We start from the raw sequence: 23,033 nt of genomic DNA, 5'->3' as shown, positions 1-23,033 counted from the left end.
AAATAGTCTACCTAGAAAGATCAACCGGAATTGTCAACTTACCTGGCAACATCAATCAACTTTACTAGTCAGAAACATCGACGGAAATTGTCTATGACAGGGATATGCGCAACATCAATCAGAGTTTGCCCATTCAATTGTAGCAAGTGACCAAGAAAAAAAAATAGCAAGTGATGTAACTAGATAATAACAACTTCACAACTTAAATGACCAGGTAATTAATGACTAATATTTAGTTCCAGTTGTAAAGGTTGACATCAAACTGAACATTCAAAATAGCTCATTCGGTTCTTCATTTTTTCAAAATCTTCACCTTTGAAAAGGTCATCTTCGTGTGGGTTGCAATATTTTTGAAATTGAGTGCACTGCTAAATAAGTTATCTCCAGCATTTCCTAGAAGCCTCCCAACAACCCTTGTTAATTAAGGCTGATATATCTTCAATGCGTTTCAGAGGATGATGCTTCACAGGAAATAAAAATAAAAATACAAATTAAAAGATTTGTGATCGCGAAGTTTGTGCCGGCTAAGGAATGGTGTGTGCATATATATGGGTACCCTAAGCATTAAAATAACCAAACTCATAAACCATGGCTCTGCAAGTTCTCTTAAAGTTTCAGTGTTTTGTCTTGTTACTGTGGATATACATAGCATCTGCTAAATACCGATCACTGGTTCCCAAGTAATAACCAAGCCTGGTTGCCGAAGTCACTGCGGGAATGTTAGCATACCCTATCCGTTCGGTATTGGTCCTGGTTGTTTTTAGACGATTATTTCGAAATACGTTGCGATGAGAGTCTCCTCAATTCCACCAAGCCAGTTTATGGCAAAAACTTAAATATCTCAAATATATCAATACTCGACGGAGATATGATAACCGAAATCTTCATAGCCAGCGATTGTCCAGATAGGGAATCTCCTAATTTATTCTCGACAGCTTACTTGGGAAAATTCACCTTCTCTAATACAAAAAACAGGTTCGTTGGTATGGGTTGCAATACCTGGGCGTATCTAAAACCAGATGGTAATAGATCTATTAGTGCCGGATGTTTGTCAGTCTGTGATAAAATAGAAGATAGCACTGATGGGTCTTGCAATGGTGTCGGTTGTTGCCAGGCCTCCGTCCCAGCTGGACTTCAAAATTTAAACTACAGTGTTGGAAGCATGTCTAATACCGGTAGAACTTTGAGTTTCAATCCATGTAGTTATGCCTTTTTATTGAAGAAAAATCATTTAAATTTTCTTCGTCGTATTTCATGGATTTCAAAAATAATGGAACCGGAACTGTTCCAGTGGTGATTGAATGGACCGTTGGTTTCCAGACATGCAATGAAGCTAAAAGAAACTCGACGTTTTATGCCTGTGGACCTAACACTGACTGTACAGTACCTGCAGGCGATAGTACTCAAGGTTATCGGTGTAACTGTAAAAATGGCTATAGAGGAAATCCTTATCTGAACAGCAGTACTGCTGGTGGATGTCAAGGCAATATTTACAGATTTCTTCTGCTAGTAATGAAATGAAACTACAATTGCAGTATATTGAACTGACTCTTCTTTTTGGCGGGACAGGTATCGATGAATGTAACGAGCTAGAGGTATGTAAGGGAGATAGAGGTAGTTGCAAAAACACAGAAGGAAGCTACAACTGTTCTTGCAACAAGGGATATAGTATTGATATCAGAAATAATATTACAGATTGCTTTCTCGAGAGTCAGAGCGATCTTCCCGAGAGTCGGAGTACTCAGAATAATAATAACGTCAACAAGATTGTTGTTGGTAAGTGCTAGCAGTGATTTTGAATGGCATCTTACACTAATAGTATGAATGAACTATAAAAACCTTAGATTAAATTAGATTGTATGATCACTGTGGTTTTCTAGCGGAAATGTTGTGGTATTACAATTATAATTTTGAATCCTACTAGCATATTGCAGACGCGGGATATCTATTAAGTTCTCTTGTATTGCTTGCAGGGGCCTGCCTTAGCTTATTTATTCTACTTGTGAGTCTTGTGACTGGCTTCTGGATATAATGGGGATACAGGAAAAAAAAGCACATGGAACTCAAGGAGGAATTCTTCAAAAAAATGGTGGTTTGATTTTAAACCTAAAAATGAAATTGGTCAAATTAATTTGGTCTTGTTGGAAAGCTAAGTAATCCCTCCTTAACCTAAAAATGATAGGAGAAATTATGGGGGTTTGTAGCTCTATCAAAGAGTCTCTACAAAACAGGACAAAACAGGTATCACAGCACATGTTCATAAGTTTTCAGTTTTGAAAGTCCCTAATAGAAAATGCATTAGGGGATGGAATTCAGCAAATTTGGTCTCTTTATAAAGCCTAGGAAACCCTCCTCAACATAAAAATGATAAGCAATAATGAGTTTGATAGGCTGAGAATTTGATTACATTTTTTTCAGAAATTTCATCAGGTTCTTTTCACAAACATGTGATGGGCTGAGAACTTGAAATTGAATTAAAAACCATTCACAATCTTCGGAAATCATTCTTACACATTTAGATTTACAGGCAATTTAATTCAATTCATTTAACAACCATTTGAAAGCTGCATCCTATCTTAATTGGACTAAATTTCACGTGATGGAAAAAACTCCCAGAACATTGCACTCCCAAATAAGTAAGCCTTTGAATTGGGATTTCTAGTCCACAAGCCTATTTTAATTTCTTTATTCTCAACATCAAAGAAAAGTTAAAGAAGAAGTAGTAATTAAATGGCACTAAAATTCTATCAGTATTCCAATAATAATCATATGTAGTTTGACTTCTAACTACAACATCGACCTGTGTCTATGCACTCTCATTGGCGGTAACCTACTTCGATGCTGTTAAGAAGCGAATTCCTGGCAATTTCACAATGACTGAATGAGATTTAGTACTGTGGCAGTGTAATAGGCTTAAACACGCTCAGTATTATCTTCTAGGTATACCCATCAGCGGGCTTAATAATCAAAGCCTTGGGCCAAAACAGTTCTATCCTGTAGTTTGTTATCGTTTGGGTATACTGTTATTTGCTGAACGTGCACAATGTTCAAGATGTAACAGGCGAATGGATATAAATGGAGATCATGCTTTGCATTGGGCTAGTGATGTTGGCCTCAAATTCCGACATGATTTGGTTCGTGATGTTCTTGCGGATATATGTTACACGACGGGTGTGCCAGCACGCAAAGAAGTGGCGTTAGGTTTCTTGTCTGATGATGGTAGTGCTTTACTTCCATTCGATATCCTAGTCTACAATTAGGAAAGCAGTCAAGATGTTTGTATGGATGTTACGGGAGTCTCGCCTTTCACAGGAGGTGGTGTGAGTGCCTTCACCCCTAGGCAGGCTATTTCCAAGGCTGTGATGCGTAAGCGCAACAAATATTTGGAAAAATGTGTTGAACATGGGTATGGGCTCGATGTGCTTGCTTTCACTATCTTAGGTGACTTGGGCGAAGATACAACGACCTTTTTGAAGAGGCTGAAGAATTGTTTAGTTAACAATGATGCTGCTAGTGGTTTAGGCAGTTTTATTTTTCATAAAGTGGGTGTTGGTATTCAAAAGGGTGTTGGTGCATAACTTGTAGCTAGGTTACCAACTCATCCATTGTACACATAATAATTTTATTAAAAAAAATATTAAAAAAAAATTACGATCAAAATTTGAAGGACAAAATAAAATAATATAACTAAAGGAAAATCGAAGAAAAATGTTAGAAAAAGTCTCATCGAACCTTTGAAATTCGTAAGTAGGGTTTACTCCTCTTCTCCTTCATCTCTAATTTGTTGTATGCGGGGTATGTGAGATGAGTGAGAAAGAGAGAGAAAAAAGAAAAGAAAACAGACAAGAAGCTCGGAAACAAAGAATATTTGCTCCAAAAATAAGCAACTTTTTGACTTATAACAGTCGTTTTCATATTGCATCTTCAAACTGACTTTCGACTTTTTAATTTTTAAAAGTCGAAAAGTTACTTTTAAACTAATATCCAAACGACCTATTATTAAATTATTGAAGCAATACTATTATAAAAAGAAAAAACTTGGAATATATACAAAAGTTGGTCTGTTCTGGATCCTCGTTTTCAAATGTAAGCCTCTTTTTTATTTCTTATAAATCTAGGACAATCAAAGGATTTCATCAGAATCCGTTATCTCAGTCAATTTCTCGTGTTAACTAGTCAATATCTCGCCAAAATCGTATAGAGAGATCTCGTGAAGGTGTTAAGATTACTAAATTACCCTTTCTGTACGTCTGTCAGTAGCACAGTTAATCTTGTCCAGGTGTGTCGATCTGAATGCCTAATCTAAGATCGCTGAAATCACGAAGATAATTGAACGGCTAAGATGGACATCCATAGGAATTAACGTCACATGTATTGGTCTCAAAATCAGTAATCTGAGATATCTAGATCTCAGAGAAATTAGATGGTCTACATGCTTAGATGGTTAGATGATACGGGGGAAAACCCATCTAATAGCAGAAGAGATAGAGAGAGCGGGATAGATTCTCCTTTTCTTCTTCCTTTTTCTCTATGGTTCTCTCTTGTTCATCTAAATCAATTTTTTCTTCTGCTAAAATCGAGAGACAACTGGGGGATTTTTATCAAATCAAACCTAATTAACGTTAATCGTGGTTGTTTATAAGAGATTGAATCATTGGATTAAAGATTTAGTGGTAGTGAAGGTGACGAGGCGCAAAAGACAGTTTAAAGAGAGGTTTGTCAGAAACCCACTTCTGTTTTTAATGATTTTATCAGGTTGTTAGAATGTTATAGTTATTGGGTTTTGGTGATGAATTTGGATCAGTTGTAGAGCAGACTCAATTTCTAAAAGAAAAATAAGGTGTAACAGAGATGAATTCATCGTTTAATGGTAGTATAAATGAAATTTAAGGAACAAAATTAATTAGTGGAAATGGTTCAGTAATTGTGTCTACAAAGGAGGAGGTTATGGTGGTAGCAGAAGGTGTTATACAGATAAGTTATTAATCTAGTGGTAGAATATAAAGGTGTGGTTTGAGTGTTTGGGATAGATTAGGAAGCTGGGTTGATGTTAAATTTGGAATTCAATGCAGGGAAGGAGATACAGGGGTTCACGAATCACCAGCAACTGCATTTCATGAATCACCAGCAAGGTGTTTGAGAAAATGCGTGAGAGACAAGTTCTTCCTGAGTTGAAATCTCCGCACAGCAGCTGCAGACAAGGTAATTTTTTTTTTGAAATTGTATCGATAATGAGCTTTTTCATTGATAGTGTAATCTGATATAAACTTAAGGTGGTCATTTAGTCAATACTAGCACTACTTGATGAGGCATAAGGCATAAAAATGAATGAATTTTCTCCCCTGCTTTACGTACGTTTTCCTGAACGAAAAAGAATAAACCGATAAGATGGAACTAAGTTTTGACTTTAAATTATTTATAATCAGTATATATCCTATGATGGTATATGAGTGCGAAGGAATGGATACTTCTTTCTACTTCATTTATTTTGAGACAATAGATTCAACAACGCACTTATCTAATAGTTCGGCAACTCTGGGAAAACAAGGAACTAAATCGGTGGATGTACTGTTACATTCCAATCAAGTATTGTTTCTGTGAGTCGCTTAATTTCAGTTGAAGTAGTCGTAGTTGTTAGCTAGTAATGCTTTGAATAAGTAGTAGTGGTAGTTAGTAGTGTTCCTAATTTTTAGGAAGTCTCCTATTATGGTGGGACTATAACTTTGGTTGTGCGACATATAATCCCAGTCTGTTCTCAAGAGAAGCATCAATGAATTTCTATTAAAAATATTATGTTGTTGGAGGATTGAGTCCCTCGAAGAACTCATTTATCTTTACTTTTAATTATCATATTTCAGATCTTTATATTTCAGTCTACAGTTTACAGGTACCCAATCTCCGAACTGTAACATTTGGTATCAGAGCCAGGTTTGTCTCCGGATGATGAAGCAAAGAAAGCATCAAAGGACCATGAGATACCATTCGAAACTTTTATGGAGAAATGGAAAAACTCAATTGCAAATAAGTTGAATGTGTTGATTGAGCAGTTTCAAAAGTTTATGGAACTACAAACTAATCAGAAGGCCGAATGTTCTACAAATGTAAAACGAACATCAGGTGCTCGACCAATTACTGGAGGTAGAATTCCTCAAAATTTTGTTTCTGAAGCTCTTAGACCTGCATGAGTAGTATTAGATTTTCCTTGTTTTGTGAGGAGAAGATCCAACTATATATTTGTAAGGCAGAGCAATGGTTCAAACTCATGAAACTCCACTAGTAGACCAAGTTCCTTTGGTAGGGTTCCACCTCGAAGGAGATGCACAGTTTTGGTACCATCTATTGAAACAAGAGATTATCTATATTTCTTGGGATGAGTATAAGGAGAACTTGTATGTTAGATTTGGTCCAAATCATACATGGATTTCTTCGGGGAGTTGTCAAAGCTAAGCAGACCACCACCGTTCAGGACTTCCGTATCAAGTTTGAAAAATTGTTGGCTAAGGCAAGGCCAATACCTTAAATTCAGCAGGTCGGTATGTTTACTAGTGGTTTGTTTCCTAATATTCGTACTGATGTTCAAGCAAACAAACCCACTACCCTTGCATATGCCATTAGTCTAGCACGTCTCTATGAGACTAGAGATGAATCACATGAAACAGACACCTAGTTATTCAAAAATCAATCAAGTGCCTCGTCATTCTACTACCCAAAATACTACAGTTAACATACAAAATTCAGTAAGCACCATTGTGAGGAGAATGACTACTGATGAGCTTAATGAGCGAAGAAGACAAGAAATTTGTTTTAGGTGTAATCAGAAATTTGGGCCTGGTCACTGCTGCAAGAAATTATTCATGATTCAAGCTTATATTGAAGATAGTGATGATGATATTGAAATGGAAATCGAAGTTGATAATGTTGTCGACCAAAATGATGAGACACCTGAAATTTCCTTGCACGCAATTGTTGGAACTCTAGCACCTCAGACCATGTGAGTGCAAGGTAGTATCTGTAATAAGGCTATCACAGTACTCATAGATTCTGGAAGTACTCACAATTTTATAAGTGAAAGGGTAGCGCAGAAGGTGGGATTGCGGCCTGTTTCAGTGGTCGATTGGAGGAGATGGTGGCATCAGGTGAGAAGCTAATCAGTTTTGGTAAGTGTTTCCAAACCCTATTAAGCTTACAAGGATTTCCTATGCTAGTTGATTTTTATGTTTTACCTCTGGAGGGTTGTGATGCTGTCTTGGGAACTCAATGGCTGAGTACACTAGGACTCAAACTGCATATGCGAATCAATGTGGATGGAAATGGAGGTAATTCTGCAAGGGTTATCGACACCGGAAAATGTGGTGGTTAATGATGTGAAAATCCAACATGTTGCAAGTAAGAAGAGGGAAGGCCTTTCTTTGCAATTATATTCGTTAACAGCTGCACCAACTAATTCTTTGCATCGTCCTAATGCACAAGTACATGGGATTCTTGTTAAATATCATAGGGTGCTAGATCAAACTCAAGGACTTCCTCCTAAACGTGAACAAGATCATAAGATTTCGTTCTACCATGGACAAGGACCTGTCTCTATCAAGCCGTATTGTTTCCCTTATTTCCAAAAAACTGAGATAGAGAAGTTGGTTGATGAAATGTTGTCTACTGGGGTCGTACGTTTGAGTAACAACCCGTACTCATGACCAGTGATCTTAGTTAAGAAGCATGATGGTTCTTGGCGGATGTGTGTCGACTATAAGGCTCTAAATTAGATCGCAGTTAAGGATAAATTTCCTATACCGGTGATTAACGAGCTTTTGGATGAATTAGATCGCGCTCAGTTTTTTACGAAGTTGGATCTGCGTTACGATTATCATCAAGTGAGGATGCATCCTAGTGACATTGAGAAGATAGCCTTCAGAACTCATCATGGACACTACGAGTTCTTGGTGATGCCTTTCGGTCTCACAAATGCTCCTTCAACATTCCAAACACTTATGAATGAGGTATCCAAAGCTCATTAAAAAAGCTTGTTTTAGTCTTTTTCGATGACATCTTAATATAATGTAGGTCATGGTCTGAACATTAGGATAATTTAGAAATTGTATTCTCTATATTAGAATCTCACCAACTCTATGTCAAATATGAGAAATGTGACTTTGCGCAAAAGGAAGTCAGGTACCTAGGTAATGTAATATCAAGTGCAGGTGTAGCAGTAGACCCAGAAAAAATTGAAACAATGCAACAATGGCCAAAGCCGGAATTACTTAAAGCATTGCGAGGGTTCTTGGGTTTAACCGGTTATTACTATAAATTTATCCAGAATTACGGTAAAATTGCAGCTGCACTTACGAATATGCTTAAGAAAGATTCGTTTCAATGGAGTTTGCTCGCTGAAAAAGCATTTCAGAAACTCAAGCTAATGGGGTATGATTTTACCATTGTGTACAAAAAGGGGAAAGAAAATGTTATTGATGATGCACTCTCCAGGAGAAGTCAACTAGAAGAAGAAAAAGCTTATGTCCTATCTCTGCCATCGCCCAACTGGATTGAGGTTATAAAAGACGAAACCAGGTCAGATCCTCCCTTAAAAGGCTTGTTCAGTTAGTACAAGAAGATGAAGCTATAGGTAGGGGTGTGCAACGGAAGGCGGACGGGTTGCGGATTAGGGGTCACCCGCAACCAAACTGTCAAAGTTGCGGATTTGGAAAATTGAACCGTGACCGGCCCAATCACTCGCGGATTTGACCTCTACGGATCAGCGAATTGTACGGACCGGATGCGGATTAACCGCGGATTTAGTCAAAAAAAAATCACAGAAGTAGGATTTAATACCCTCTGCAGCTTCCGAGTCTGTGCTCGAGCATCCCGAAGACAAAATTCTAACTTCAACACCCTCTTTTTCACATCTTGATCAGCTCTACGATGTTTCTCCAACTGTATCATAGACCATACAATTCATAACTAAGCATGGATGAAATCTTTAGAGTGAAGTATAAACTCAGATAGAATGTAAGTTTTACATAGTGTTGAAAAGTACACATACCTGTGCTTCCAGTTCTCTAGTTTTAAGTTTCCAATGAGCAGTCATAACCCTATCTCTTCATCATTCGCAGCTATAAGCTTATTAAGCTTCTGAATGTTCTTTGGCGACACCTCATCAAGTATTTTTCTTAGCTCGCACTCCTTGATAGCTCCAGCAACTGCTTGCATAGTTTATTCCTCAATTTTCAATACTTCACTTTTAAGTTGGTTCTGCAAAACCTCCCTTGTTTATATATAAACTCATAGTTCCCATACTATCCTTAATATTTCTATCAAATTCCTTTCATGTCCTACGGTGCGGGTAAATCCGCGGTTTTCATTTTCCAACCGCAACCGCACCGCATGCGGATTTGAGATTCCCACCCGTATCCGGCCCAAAGATCTTGCGGATTGGGTTTCACCCGCAATTTTGCGAACGAATACGGGTGAAATCCGCGGTTTCGTTTTTTCTGCACACCCCTAGCTATAGGACCTTGGAAATTAGTGAATGACATTTTGTTCTACAAGGATAAAATTTACTTGGAAGAACACTCACCACTCATTACAGATATAGCAGATCAGTTTCATGGCAGCACGAATGAAGGTTTCGTCAAGACTTTTTAGAGAATTCGCTCTAATTTCTACTGGACGAGAATGAGGAAAAGGATCAAAAACTATCAGTGTGTTAGTCCTCAAGGGAGTTGTGGGAGTTGGGTGTAGTTGGGTTTTCACCCATTAGTCGTAGGGGAGTTCGAAGGAGTCTCTCAAAATTCCCGTCAGTCGTGGGAGAGTTTAAAAGAGTCTCCCAAACTCCCTAGAAAACCCCGTTAGTCGTGGGGGAGCTTGAAACAAACTCTTAAACTCCCTGTTAGTGGTAAAAATTAGAATGGTAAGGAGTTGGTTTGTTTTGGGGAGTTCTAGGGAGTTTCCAGTGTATTTTTGCCTCACTCCAAATCTCTCAAAAAAGTAGAGATTTTGGGAGAGTCTCTTAGACTCCCTACACTCAAAACACCAAACCTATCAAACTCCCTATACTCTCTTACACTCCCTCAAAATCCCCAAGATTCAAAATACATTAAACACCCCCAACTCACTCGTGGACTAACCCCCTGTATATAAAGAACTGTGATTCATGCCATCGTCATAAGACTGAAAAACTTTCACCTGTCGGACTCCTCCAACCTCTATCAATCCCTTGTCAGATATGGGAAGACATATATATGGACTTCATTGACGGGTTTCCTGCATCGAGCGGTAAGACTACTATTTTTGTTGTAGTTGATCGGTTGTCGAAGTATGCACATTTTACTGCCATCTCTCATCCATATACAGCTGTTGGGATAGCTAAAGTTTTCTTTGATAATATATTTCGTTTGCATGGAATGCGAAGATAAATTGTCCGTGATAGAGATCCAGCCTTTACAAGTGCTTTCTGGAGAGAATTGTTTCAGCTGAATGGTACTGCATTCAACTTCAGTTCCTCCTATCATCCGCAGACGGACGGGAAAAGTGAGGTAGTTAATCGCACATTGAAGATATCAACGAGAGCCTAGTATAACCTCGAGTTTCACATCAGAAGGTTAAAAAAGAATGACCTCACATCTAATTCGAGCGGAATCGAATGACATACGAAATTCAAAGCACTGAGTTAAATCCAAACAAACGGGGTATAAGATTATGCTACCATATCCATAACCGATGAATCTCCTTATTAGGATTACTGAACCTGGAAATGAGATGAAAATCATCAAGTGGTCTGATGGTTCTTATTCTCCCCTCACTGAGGAGGTAGGGATTCGAACCCCGTAATTGTCAGAATCCACTCCAATTTAAGGAGATTGGAAGTATTCTAGAGATCACTAGTCTAGGGTATCAAAAGAAAAGAAAAAAAAACACAACCCAAAAATGAGATAAGATTATGAATAGGGGCTGAAACTCTTAACCCATTTATATAGATACTAGTTGTGCCCCCGTGCGTTGCGCATAAATGGCATCTAAATAGAAAAAATCTAGTCGTGCTTACTTATCTTTACACATTAGGGAATGTAACAATAACCTAATCGACAAGTTAGGTTTTGAAAACCCTATAACTAATTACAAAATGGAACATAGGTAAAATAAGTTTTTGACAGTATTAGTCGACATGATTTAGATTTTCATAACCTGACGACTAATCATATCCGCCAACTAGTCGTACGTCAATATTTGGGGTGAATATCATGACGACCCTATGAATGTTACTTTGAGGGATGAAAGTCGTCACGATATTCATCCCAAGAAGTTGACGACCAAAATAAAACTTAAAAAGTCATCAAGGGGTCGATGAAGAGATACTCTGACGACTATATAACTGCAAATCAACAATTTCAATTTTCTGTCCTCATTTGTCATTCAAACAACAAAATAAAATACTGGTCTTTAAGTTGGGAAGGAGAATGAGTTCATTTGAGATGTTTTCTTGAGATTTAATGACGTAGAAGGAGAAAAAACTATGAAAAATAAGAAGTTATTGTTGTTAGGTAGGGGAGAAGAATGAACAATGTTGAGGTTGGGAAGAAAAAGAATTTTGTTAACGTATTTAGGTAATTTTATTCTGTTTGGACACCCCTTATCCTATAAACCAAGTCCAATTAAATTTTTGTATATCCCAATCCGGTCAGTAATAAATAAACATACCACATCATGTAATGTCAAGAAAGAAGTGAATAACCTAAATTTCCAATAAAAAAAAAAAAAATCTTATAAATATAAAATTCACAATCTAAAAACAATTAAATCTAGGGCCAAAAAATAAATAAATAAGAAATTTTGGGTATTAAATGATCTTTGTACTCAAACATGCACTCTAATAGGCTTTTAATAATTCACTAGATTTGTTCCCGGTGCGCATATTTTTTCTTTTAACTTGGTGTGCGAGGGGTTTCACCCCGCCCCGTGGCATTGTATTTTTGATTTGTTGTACGCGCGGCTTCGCCTCACCCTGTGAAGATGTATTTTTGATTTTGTATGCGTCCTGTGATGATGCATTCTTGATTTCGTATGCGCAGGGCTTCGCCCAGCCCCGTGGAGATGTATATTAGATTTGGCGTGGCGGGGCAAATACATTAAATAAGTGGAAAATATGTGCATTTATTTTATTTTTTCCTTTTAACTTGGTGTGCGCGGGAGCTTCGCCCCATCCTGTGTCAATGCATTTTTGATTTTGTGTGCGCGGGGGCCCCAGGGAGATGTATTTTTTATTTGGTGTGGCGGGGGAAATACATTAAATAGGTGGAGGATACGTGTAAATTTTATTTAGTTTTCCTTTTATTTTTGCGGAAAATATGTGGATTTTTCCCCTTTTATATATTAATTTGGTAAAAACAGTCCTAATATTGTAATTACTCGATTTCCAAATTGAATTTGGACTTCCATAAAATTTCAAACACGGTAAGTTATGTTTTTCTTTTAAGTTTGTAATTTTGAAACCAATCATACGTTGCCAAGTGTACTCACCTATATACCGTCAATTCATGAATTTCAAACTGAATTTGGTTTCCTTATTTTAATCTTTTTCCTATTCTTTTTAAACCAATAATAATTGTCAAATGTCCTCACCAAAACACTTGTTTCACAAAACTCAAAATTGATTTATTTCGGCAAATAGAAATCGAGGATTTCCTCACCGTTCAACGTGGAAGCTTTATTTGTCTAGGACTTTAAGTCTTTACACACATTGTTCATTGGAAAATCTGTTTCCTTAAGATGGTTAATACGGATTGAGGTTTCTACATTAGGATTTTTTTTTTCTAATTACCTAGCATCTCAGACATAAAGTGAAAACAAATTTTGTAAGTTCATGATAACGACAAATGACAATGATCAAAATCTAACACATACCTGTACGAGGATTAACACGATCTTTTGTAGACAGAGTGATAGGGACGTATTAGGAAAGTTAGAAGTATATTCCAAGATATAGCCATATTTTGGATATTTATTAATTATGGCATTTAATTTATTAGGATTATCATTTGTTTTATAATATTTATCTTCTTTTATGAAAATAATATATTTTCTTAGAATATTTAGGAATATTTAGATTTCTAGGTTTATGTTTGCAGGCTATAAATAGCCATTTCCCTTTCATTGTAAAGCAGCTTGATGCTCATCATCTTGATAATATTATTGATTCAGTTTGGTTATAAACCGTTGTCTATTTTTAACTCTTGGATTAGAGTTTCCGTAGCTCCTGGATTGGAGTGAGTTTACTGTTCTAAGGAGTGGATTCTCCTTGTGCTACTAATCATTCATATCGCTTCCGCCCTGCCGTATCAGGTGTTACCAGAGCAAGTTTGTTCCTGTTCGTCTGAAAGGTCGCCTAGAAGAATCAGTTGAGGATTCCTGTGATCTCTATGTTTTTATTAAAAAAAAAAGATTTATTGATTTACGGAAACCCTTGTTTTATTCAATTAGGTGAAAAAAAGAGTCAAAGAAAGAAATTGGTTCCGTGAGATCAGTAGATACTATATGTCGTTGGGAGTTATTTTTACTCGTTAATACAAACTAAGCCCATTAAATATTTTACTCTACTGCTCCTAGTTATACTGCAAACAAGAGTTTGTTTCATCAAGGGATAGTTTTTTTTAAACCCTCCAGTTAGTTAATTTATATGCGAGAATCAAGATGCAGATACAAGCCTATACTTTTCGTAGTCGATACATACTGGAAGGTAAGCTTTGGAATTATGTGATCGATGGTGGTTGTGAACAAAATCTGGTGTCTATAAAAATGATTGAATCATTAAGTTTGGAAATGGATTGGTATCCTATCCCGGATCAGATTAAATGGGTGAACAACAAAGATGAATTGATTACTTGTCTGGGTGTTTGCAAAATTCCAATAGCAATTGGTAAGTGTTACTCCGACATAATCTTTTGCGAAGTAGTTGACATCGACGTTTGTGATGTTGTGTTGGGTGCTCCCTGGTTTTTTGAGGTTCGAGCAAGTTCTCGTGACAACATTTGTGAATTCGTGTGGGGAACCACTAAAGTCAAGCTTATGCCAGGAAAACGACCGTCGAGAGAAGCAGTAGATAAAGATATGTTACCAACTGTAACTACAAAAGGCTTACCGAGCCAGTCAACTAATCTAGTGACAAGAGACAATCGGATCCTTAATAATAGTCTTCCCCAAGTCGTAGTTTCCAAAAGCACTTATGAAGATCTATATACCCAGTTTTGTGGTAGTGGAACCAACAGTTATGGAAGCCCAGTAGACTATGCATGGAAGTTCTCTTTGGAGTTTTTATATTATAGTCGCGGGATTGTTAGACGTTATTATCTGGTTGGTCCATATTTGGGAAGAAGACTTTGATGTAAAAATTGTGTTCTGAATCGTTAGTAATTCCAATGCATAATTCAAGACCGAGTTGTGCTACTAGTGGAAGCTCTAAATTGTTTTCATCGACTTGCCATTTTCAATATAAACTCGAGACGAGTTTTATCGCAGTGGGAGAGCTTGATATGGGACGTATTAGGAAAGTTAGAAGTATATTCCAAGATATAGCCATATCTTGGATATTTATTAATTATGGCATTTTATTTATTAGGATTATCATTTGTTTTATTAGGTTTATCTTCTTTTATGTGAATAATATATTCTCTTAGAATATTTAGGAATATTTAGATTTCTAGGTTTATGTTTGCAGGCTATAAATAGTCATTTCCCTTTCATTGTAAAGCAGCTTGATGCTCATCATCTTGATAATATTATTGATTTAGTTTGGTTATAAACCATTGTCTATTTTTAACTCTTGGATTAGAGTTGCCGTAGCTCCTGAATTAGAGTGAGTTTACTGTTCTAAGGAGTGGCTTCTCCTTGTGCTACTAATCATTCATATTGCTTCCGCCGTGCCGTATCACAGAGACGGCTAGAAGAAGTCGTACATTATCCACCAGTCCGGTAGCAACATCGATACAAATAGTCTACCTAGAAAGATCAACCGGAATTGTCAACTTACCTGGCAACATCAATCAACTTTACTAGTCAGAAACATCGACGGAAATTGTCTATGACAGGGATATGCGCAACATCAATCAGAGTTTGCCCATTCAATTGTAGCAAGTGACCAAGAAAAAAAAAATAGCAAGTGATGTAACTAGATAATAACAACTTCACAACTTAAATGACCAGGTAATTAATGACTAATATTTAGTTCCAGTTGTAAAGGTTGACATCAAACTGAACATTCAAAATAGCTCATTCGGTTCTTCATTTTTTCAAAATCTTCACCTTTGAAAAGGTCATCTTCGTGTGGGTTGCAATATTTTTGAAATTGAGTGCACTGCTAAATAAGTTATCTCCAGCATTTCCTAGAAGCCTCCCAACAACCCTTGTTAATTAAGGCTGATATATCTTCAATGCGTTTCAGAGGATGATGCTTCACAGGAAATAAAAATAAAAATACAAATTAAAAGATTTGTGATCGCGAAGTTTGTGCCGGCTAAGGAATGGTGTGTGCATATATATGGGTACCCTAAGCATTAAAATAACCAAACTCATAAACCATGGCTCTGCAAGTTCTCTTAAAGTTTCAGTGTTTTGTCTTGTTACTGTGGATATACATAGCATCTGCTAAATACCGATCACTGGTTCCCAAGTAATAACCAAGCCTGGTTGCCGAAGTCACTGCGGGAATGTTAGCATACCCTATCCGTTCGGTATTGGTCCTGGTTGTTTCTTAGACGATTATTTCGAAATACGTTGCGATGAGAGTCTCCTCAATTCCACCAAGCCAGTTTATGGCAAAAACTTAAATATCTCAAATATATCAATACTCGACGGAGATATGATAACCGAAATCTTCATAGCCAGCGATTGTCCAGATAGGGAATCTCCTAATTTATTCTCGACAGCTTACTTGGGAAAATTCACCTTCTCTAATACAAAAAACAGGTTCGTTGGTATGGGTTGCAATACCTGGGCGTATCTAAAACCAGATGGTAATAGATCTATTAGTGCCGGATGTTTGTCAGTCTGTGATAAAATAGAAGATAGCACTGATGGGTCTTGCAATGGTGTCGGTTGTTGCCAGGCCTCCGTCCCAGCTGGACTTCAAAATTTAAACTACAGTGTTGGAAGCATGTCTAATACCGGTAGAACTTTGAGTTTCAATCCATGTAGTTATGCCTTTTTATTGAAGAAAAATCATTTAAATTTTCTTCGTCGTATTTCATGGATTTCAAAAATAATGGAACCGGAACTGTTCCAGTGGTGATTGAATGGACCGTTGGTTTCCAGACATGCAATGAAGCTAAAAGAAACTCGACGTTTTATGCCTGTGGACCTAACACTGACTGTACAGTACCTGCAGGCGATAGTACTCAAGGTTATCGGTGTAACTGTAAAAATGGCTATAGAGGAAATCCTTATCTGAACAGCAGTACTGCTGGTGGATGTCAAGGCAATATTTACAGATTTCTTCTGCTAGTAATGAAATGAAACTACAATTGCAGTATATTGAACTGACTCTTCTTTTTGGCGGGACAGGTATCGATGAATGTAACGAGCTAGAGGTATGTAAGGGAGATAGAGGTAGTTGCAAAAACACAGAAGGAAGCTACAACTGTTCTTGCAACAAGGGATATAGTATTGATATCAGAAATAATATTACAGATTGCTTTCTCGAGAGTCAGAGCGATCTTCCCGAGAGTCGGAGTACTCAGAATAATAATAACGTCAACAAGATTGTTGTTGGTAAGTGCTAGCAGTGATTTTGAATGGCATCTTACACTAATAGTATGAATGAACTATAAAAACCTTAGATTAAATTAGATTGTATGATCACTGTGGTTTTCTAGCGGAAATGTTGTGGTATTACAATTATAATTTTGAATCCTACTAGCATATTGCAGACGCGGGATATCTATTAAGTTCTCTTGTATTGCTTGCAGGGGCCTGCCTTAGCTTATTTATTCTACTTGTGAGTCTTGTGACTGGCTTCTGGATATAATGGGGATACAGGAAAAAAAAGCACATGGAACTCAAGGAGGAATTCTTCAAAAAAATGGTGGTTTGATTTTAAACCTAAAAATGAAATTGGTCAAATTAATTTGGTCTTGTTGGAAAGCTAAGTAATCCCTCCTTAACCTAAAAATGATAGGAGAAATTATGGGGGTTTGTAGCTCTATCAAAGAGTCTCTACAAAACAGGACAAAACAGGATATCACAGCACATGTTCATAAGTTTTCAGTTTTGAAAGTCCCTAATAGAAAATGCATTAGGGGATGGAATTCAGCAAATTTGGTCTCTTTATAAAGCCTAGGAAACCCTCCTCAACATAAAAATGATAAGCAATAATGAGTTTGATAGGCTGAGAATTTGATTACATTTTTTTCAGAAATTTCAGGTTCTTTTCACAAACATGTGATGGGCTGAGAACTTGATTGAATTAAAAACCATTCACAATCTTCGGAAATCATTCTTACACATTTAGATTTACAGGCAATTTAATTCAATTCATTTAACAACCATTTGAAAGCTGCATCCTATCTTAATTGGACTAAATTTCACGTGATGGAAAAAACTCCCAGAACATTGCACTCCCAAATAAGTAAGCCTTTGAATTGGGATTTCTAGTCCACAAGCCTATTTTAATTTCTTTATTCTCAACATCAAAGAAAAGTTAAAGAAGAAGTAGTAATTAAATGGCACTAAAATTCTATCAGTATTCCAATAATAATCATATGTAGTTTGACTTCTAACTACAACATCGACCTGTGTCTATGCACTCTCATTGGCGGTAACCTACTTCGATGCTGTTAAGAAGCGAATTCCTGGCAATTTCACAATGACTGAATGAGATTTAGTACTGTGGCAGTGTAATAGGCTTAAACACGCTCAGTATTATCTTCTAGGTATACCCATCAGCGGGCTTAATAATCAAAGCCTTGGGCCAAAACAGTTCTATCCTGTAGTTTGTTATCGTTTGGGTATACTGTTATTTGCTGAACGTGCACAATGTTCAAGATGTAACAGGCGAATGGATATAAATGGAGATCATGCTTTGCATTGGGCTAGTGATGTTGGCCTCAAATTCCGACATGATTTGGTTCGTGATGTTCTTGCGGATATATGTTACACGACGGGTGTGCCAGCACGCAAAGAAGTGGCGTTAGGTTTCTTGTCTGATGATGGTAGTGCTTTACTTCCATTCGATATCCTAGTCTACAATTAGGAAAGCAGTCAAGATGTTTGTATGGATGTTACGGGAGTCTCGCCTTTCACAGGAGGTGGTGTGAGTGCCTTCACCCCTAGGCAGGCTATTTCCAAGGCTGTGATGCGTAAGCGCAACAAATATTTGGAAAAATGTGTTGAACATGGGTATGGGCTCGATGTGCTTGCTTTCACTATCTTAGGTGACTTGGGCGAAGATACAACGACCTTTTTGAAGAGGCTGAAGAATTGTTTAGTTAACAATGATGCTGCTAGTGGTTTAGGCAGTTTTATTTTTCATAAAGTGGGTGTTGGTATTCAAAAGGGTGTTGGTGCATAACTTGTAGCTAGGTTACCAACTCATCCATTGTACACATAATAATTTTATTAAAAAAAATATTAAAAAAAAATTACGATCAAAATTTGAAGGACAAAATAAAATAATATAACTAAAGGAAAATCGAAGAAAAATGTTAGAAAAAGTCTCATCGAACCTTTGAAATTCGTAAGTAGGGTTTACTCCTCTTCTCCTTCATCTCTAATTTGTTGTATGCGGGGTATGTGAGATGAGTGAGAAAGAGAGAGAAAAAAAGAAAAGAAAACAGACAAGAAGCTCGGAAACAAAGAATATTTGCTCCAAAAATAAGCAACTTTTTGACTTATAACAGTCGTTTTCATATTGCATCTTCAAACTGACTTTCGACTTTTTAATTTTTAAAAGTCGAAAAGTTACTTTTAAACTAATATCCAAACGACCTATTATTAAATTATTGAAGCAATACTATTATAAAAAGAAAAAACTTGGAATATATACAAAAGTTGGTCTGTTCTGGATCCTCGTTTTCAAATGTAAGCCTCTTTTTTATTTCTTATAAATCTAGGACAATCAAAGGATTTCATCAGAATCCGTTATCTCAGTCAATTTCTCGTGTTAACTAGTCAATATCTCGCCAAAATCGTATAGAGAGATCTCGTGAAGGTGTTAAGATTACTAAATTACCCTTTCTGTACGTCTGTCAGTAGCACAGTTAATCTTGTCCAGGTGTGTCGATCTGAATGCCTAATCTAAGATCGCTGAAATCACGAAGATAATTGAACGGCTAAGATGGACATCCATAGGAATTAACGTCACATGTATTGGTCTCAAAATCAGTAATCTGAGATATCTAGATCTCAGAGAAATTAGATGGTCTACATGCTTAGATGGTTAGATGATACGGGGGAAAACCCATCTAATAGCAGAAGAGATAGAGAGAGCGGGATAGATTCTCCTTTTCTTCTTCCTTTTTCTCTATGGTTCTCTCTTGTTCATCTAAATCAATTTTTTCTTCTGCTAAAATCGAGAGACAACTGGGGGATTTTTATCAAATCAAACCTAATTAACGTTAATCGTGGTTGTTTATAAGAGATTGAATCATTGGATTAAAGATTTAGTGGTAGTGAAGGTGACGAGGCGCAAAAGACAGTTTAAAGAGAGGTTTGTCAGAAACCCACTTCTGTTTTTAATGATTTTATCAGGTTGTTAGAATGTTATAGTTATTGGGTTTTGGTGATGAATTTGGATCAGTTGTAGAGCAGACTCAATTTCTAAAGAAAAATAAGGTGTAACAGAGATGAATTCATCGTTTAATGGTAGTATAAATGAAATTTAAGGAACAAAATTAATTAGTGGAAATGGTTCAGTAATTGTGTCTACAAAGGAGGAGGTTATGGTGGTAGCAGAAGGTGTTATACAGATAAGTTATTAATCTAGTGGTAGAATATAAAGGTGTGGTTTGAGTGTTTGGGATAGATTAGGAAGCTGGGTTGATGTTAAATTTGGAATTCAATGCAGGGAAGGAGATACAGGGGTTCACGAATCACCAGCAACTGCATTTCATGAATCACCAGCAAGGTGTTTGAGAAAATGCGTGAGAGACAAGTTCTTCCTGAGTTGAAATCTCCGCACAGCAGCTGCAGACAAGGTAATTTTTTTTTGAAATTGTATCGATAATGAGCTTTTTCATTGATAGTGTAATCTGATATAAACTTAAGGTGGTCATTTAGTCAATACTAGCACTACTTGATGAGGCATAAGGCATAAAAATGAATGAATTTCTCCCCTGCTTTACGTACGTTTTCCTGAACGAAAAAGAATAAACCGATAAGATGGAACTAAGTTTGACTTTAAATTATTTATAATCAGTATATATCCTATGATGGTATATGAGTGCGAAGGAATGGATACTTCTTTTACTTCAATTTATTTTGAGACAATAGATTCAACAACGCACTTATCTAATAGTTCGGCAACTCTGGGAAAACAAGGAACTAAATCGGTGGATGTACTGTTACATTCCAATCAAGTATTGTTTCTGTGAGTCGCTTAATTTCAGTTGAAGTAGTCGTAGTTGTTAGCTAGTAATGCTTTGAATAAGTAGTAGTGGTAGTTAGTAGTGTTCCTAATTTTTAGGAAGTCTCCTATTATGGTGGGACTATAACTTTGGTTGTGCGACATATAATCCCAGTCTGTTCTCAAGAGAAGCATCAATGAATTTCTATTAAAAATATTATGTTGTTGGAGGATTGAGTCCCTCGAAGAACTCATTTATCTTTACTTTTAATTATCATATTTCAGATCTTTATATTTCAGTCTACAGTTTACAGGTACCCAATCTCCGAACTGTAACATTTGGTATCAGAGCCAGGTTTGTCTCCGGATGATGAAGCAAAGAAAGCATCAAAGGACCATGAGATACCATTCGAAACTTTTATGGAGAAATGGAAAAACTCAATTGCAAATAAGTTGAATGTGTTGATTGAGCAGTTTCAAAAGTTTATGGAACTACAAACTAATCAGAAGGCCGAATGTTCTACAAATGTAAAACGAACATCAGGTGCTCGACCAATTACTGGAGGTAGAATTCCTCAAAATTTTTGTTTCTGAAGCTCTTAGACCTGCATGAGTAGTATTAGATTTTCCTTGTTTTGTGATAGGAGAAGATCCAACTATATATATTTGTAAGGCAGAGCAATGGTTCAAACTCCATGAAACTCCACTAGTAGACCAAGTTCCTTTGGTAGGGTTCCACCTCGAAGGAGATGCACAGTTTTGGTACCATCTATTGAAACAAGAGATTATCTATATTTCTTGGGATGAGTATAAGGAGAACTTGTATGTTAGATTTGGTCCAAATCAATACATGGATTTCTTCGGGGAGTTGTCAAAGCTAAGACAGACCACCACCGTTCAGGACTTCCGTATCAAGTTTGAAAAATTGTTGGCTAAGGCAAGGCCAATACCTTAAATTCAGCAGGTCGGTATGTTTACTAGTGGTTTGTTTCCTAATATTCGTACTGATGTTCAAGCAAACAAACCCACTACCCTTGCATATGCCATTAGTCTAGCACGTCTCTATGAGACTAGAGATGAATCACATATGAAACAGACACCTAGTTATTCAAAAATCAATCAAGTGCCTCGTCATTCTACTACCCAAAATACTACAGTTAACATACAAAATTCAGTAAGCACCATTGTGAGGAGAATGACTACTGATGAGCTTAATGAGCGAAGAAGACAAGAAATTTGTTTTAGGTGTAATCAGAAATTTGGGCCTGGTCACTGCTGCAAGAAATTATTCATGATTCAAGCTTATATTGAAGATAGTGATGATGATATTGAAATGGAAATCGAAGTTGATAATGTTGTCGACCAAAATGATGAGACACCTGAAATTTCCTTGCACGCAATTGTTGGAACTCTAGCACCTCAGACCATGTGAGTGCAAGGTAGTATCTGTAATAAGGCTATCACAGTACTCATAGATTCTGGAAGTACTCACAATTTTATAAGTGAAAGGGTAGCGCAGAAGGTGGGATTGCGGCCTGTTTCAGTGGTCGATTGGAGGAGATGGTGGCATCAGGTGAGAAGCTAATCAGTTTTGGTAAGTGTTTCCAAACCCTATTAAGCTTACAAGGATTTCCTATGCTAGTTGATTTTTATGTTTTACCTCTGGAGGGTTGTGATGCTGTCTTGGGAACTCAATGGCTGAGTACACTAGGACTCAAACTGCATATGCGAATCAATGTGGATGGAAATGAGGTAATTCTGCAAGGGTTATCGACACCGGAAAATGTGGTGGTTAATGATGTGAAAATCCAACATGTTGCAAGTAAGAAGAGGGAAGGCCTTTCTTTGCAATTATATTCGTTAACAGCTGCACCAACTAATTCTTTGCATCGTCCTAATGCACAAGTACATGGGATTCTTGTTAAATATCATAGGGTGCTAGATCAAACTCAAGGACTTCCTCCTAAACGTGAACAAGATCATAAGATTTCGTTCTACCATGGACAAGGACCTGTCTCTATCAAGCCGTATTGTTTCCCTTATTTCCAAAAAACTGAGATAGAGAAGTTGGTTGATGAAATGTTGTCTACTGGGGTCGTACGTTTGAGTAACAACCCGTACTCATGACCAGTGATCTTAGTTAAGAAGCATGATGGTTCTTGGCGGATGTGTGTCGACTATAAGGCTCTAAATTAGATGCAGTTAAGGATAAATTTCCTATACCGGTGATTAACGAGCTTTTGGATGAATTAATCGCGCTCAGTTTTTTACGAAGTTGGATCTGCGTTCCGATTATCATCAAGTGAGGATGCATCCTAGTGACATTGAGAAGATAGCCTTCAGAACTCATCATGGACTACGAGTTCTTGGTGATGCCTTTCGGTCTCACAAATGCTCCTTCAACATTCCAAACACTTATGAATGAGGTATCCAAAGCTCATTAAAAAAGCTTGTTTTAGTCTTTTTCGATGACATCTTAATATAATGTAGGTCA

The 23,033-nt window shown here is 37.0% G+C and overlaps 3 protein-coding genes, 2 long non-coding RNA genes and 1 pseudogene across 7 annotated transcripts; 5 read left to right on the top strand and 1 right to left on the bottom strand.

Annotated features, from left to right (window-relative positions):
* The first annotated feature begins 768 nt into the window (after positions 1–768).
* Positions 769–3,631, top strand: LOC113342711 (wall-associated receptor kinase 2-like). Of its 2 annotated transcripts, XR_003356795.1 has the most exons (5): positions 769–1,175; positions 1,292–1,483; positions 1,570–1,776; positions 1,974–2,089; positions 3,062–3,631. XR_003356795.1 is itself a non-coding variant. In XM_026587160.1 (4 exons), exons 1-4 carry the CDS (start codon positions 869–871, stop codon positions 2,030–2,032), a joined length of 765 nt encoding a protein of 254 aa, XP_026442945.1. In that variant the 5' UTR covers positions 769–868; the 3' UTR covers positions 2,033–2,201. The 2 variants fall into 2 exon arrangements, 1 of the variants encoding a protein (XP_026442945.1); XM_026587160.1 differs by lacking the exon at positions 3,062–3,631 and having other exon boundaries at positions 1,974–2,201.
* A 906-nt stretch (positions 3,632–4,537) lies between these two features.
* Positions 4,538–6,138, top strand: LOC113342649. The gene is made up of 3 exons (XR_003356774.1): positions 4,538–4,714; positions 5,073–5,202; positions 5,881–6,138. It is a non-coding gene; the product is annotated as an uncharacterized LOC113342649 (long non-coding RNA).
* Positions 6,139–7,874: 1,736 nt separating this feature from the next.
* On the top strand, positions 7,875–8,596 carry LOC113342674 (uncharacterized mitochondrial protein AtMg00860-like). Its single transcript, XM_026587137.1, has 2 exons — positions 7,875–7,994; positions 8,078–8,596. Exons 1-2 carry the CDS (start codon positions 7,875–7,877, stop codon positions 8,594–8,596), a joined length of 639 nt encoding a protein of 212 aa, XP_026442922.1.
* A 194-nt stretch (positions 8,597–8,790) lies between these two features.
* On the bottom strand, positions 8,791–9,201 carry LOC113342673 (annotated as a pseudogene).
* Positions 9,202–15,290: 6,089 nt separating this feature from the next.
* Positions 15,291–18,607, top strand: LOC113342704 (wall-associated receptor kinase 2-like). Of its 2 annotated transcripts, XR_003356788.1 has the most exons (5): positions 15,291–16,148; positions 16,265–16,456; positions 16,543–16,749; positions 16,947–17,062; positions 18,031–18,600. XR_003356788.1 is itself a non-coding variant. In XM_026587158.1 (4 exons), the coding sequence occupies exons 1-4, from the start codon at positions 15,842–15,844 to the stop codon at positions 17,003–17,005; spliced, it is 765 nt and encodes a 254-aa protein (XP_026442943.1). In that variant the 5' UTR covers positions 15,292–15,841; the 3' UTR covers positions 17,006–18,607. The 2 variants fall into 2 exon arrangements, 1 of the variants encoding a protein (XP_026442943.1); XM_026587158.1 differs by having other exon boundaries at positions 15,292–16,148; positions 16,947–18,607.
* A 900-nt stretch (positions 18,608–19,507) lies between these two features.
* Positions 19,508–22,721, top strand: LOC113342710. The gene is made up of 3 exons (XR_003356794.1): positions 19,508–19,684; positions 20,042–20,171; positions 20,847–22,721. It is a non-coding gene; the product is annotated as an uncharacterized LOC113342710 (long non-coding RNA).
* The last annotated feature ends 312 nt before the right edge of the window (positions 22,722–23,033 follow it).

Source organism: Papaver somniferum, unplaced genomic scaffold, assembly GCF_003573695.1.
Source record: "Papaver somniferum cultivar HN1 unplaced genomic scaffold, ASM357369v1 unplaced-scaffold_46, whole genome shotgun sequence".
Taxonomy (NCBI): domain Eukaryota; kingdom Viridiplantae; phylum Streptophyta; class Magnoliopsida; order Ranunculales; family Papaveraceae; genus Papaver; species Papaver somniferum.
Note: the sequence above shows the minus strand (reverse complement) of the source record. Positions and strands in the feature narration are given on the sequence as shown.

What these genes read in the sequence shown, in the direction of transcription:
- LOC113342711 (XM_026587160.1), top strand. Translation starts at nt 869, where the DNA reads ATGATAACCGAAATCTTCATAGCCAGCGATTGTCCAGATAGGGAATCT. An exon ending in TGGAAGCATGTCTAATACCG is followed by an intron (nt 1,176 to 1,291) that starts GTAGAACTTTGA and finishes GAACTGTTCCAG; the next exon opens with TGGTGATTGAATGGACCGTT. An exon ending in TACTGCTGGTGGATGTCAAG is followed by an intron (nt 1,484 to 1,569) that starts GCAATATTTACA and finishes TTGGCGGGACAG; the next exon opens with GTATCGATGAATGTAACGAG.
- LOC113342704 (XM_026587158.1), top strand. Translation starts at nt 15,842, where the DNA reads ATGATAACCGAAATCTTCATAGCCAGCGATTGTCCAGATAGGGAATCT. An exon ending in TACTGCTGGTGGATGTCAAG is followed by an intron (nt 16,457 to 16,542) that starts GCAATATTTACA and finishes TTGGCGGGACAG; the next exon opens with GTATCGATGAATGTAACGAG. An exon ending in CGTCAACAAGATTGTTGTTG is followed by an intron (nt 16,750 to 16,946) that starts GTAAGTGCTAGC and finishes TATTGCTTGCAG; the next exon opens with GGGCCTGCCTTAGCTTATTT.
- LOC113342674 (XM_026587137.1), top strand. Translation starts at nt 7,875, where the DNA reads ATGCATCCTAGTGACATTGAGAAGATAGCCTTCAGAACTCATCATGGA. An exon ending in TCCAAACACTTATGAATGAG is followed by an intron (nt 7,995 to 8,077) that starts GTATCCAAAGCT and finishes TCTGAACATTAG; the next exon opens with GATAATTTAGAAATTGTATT.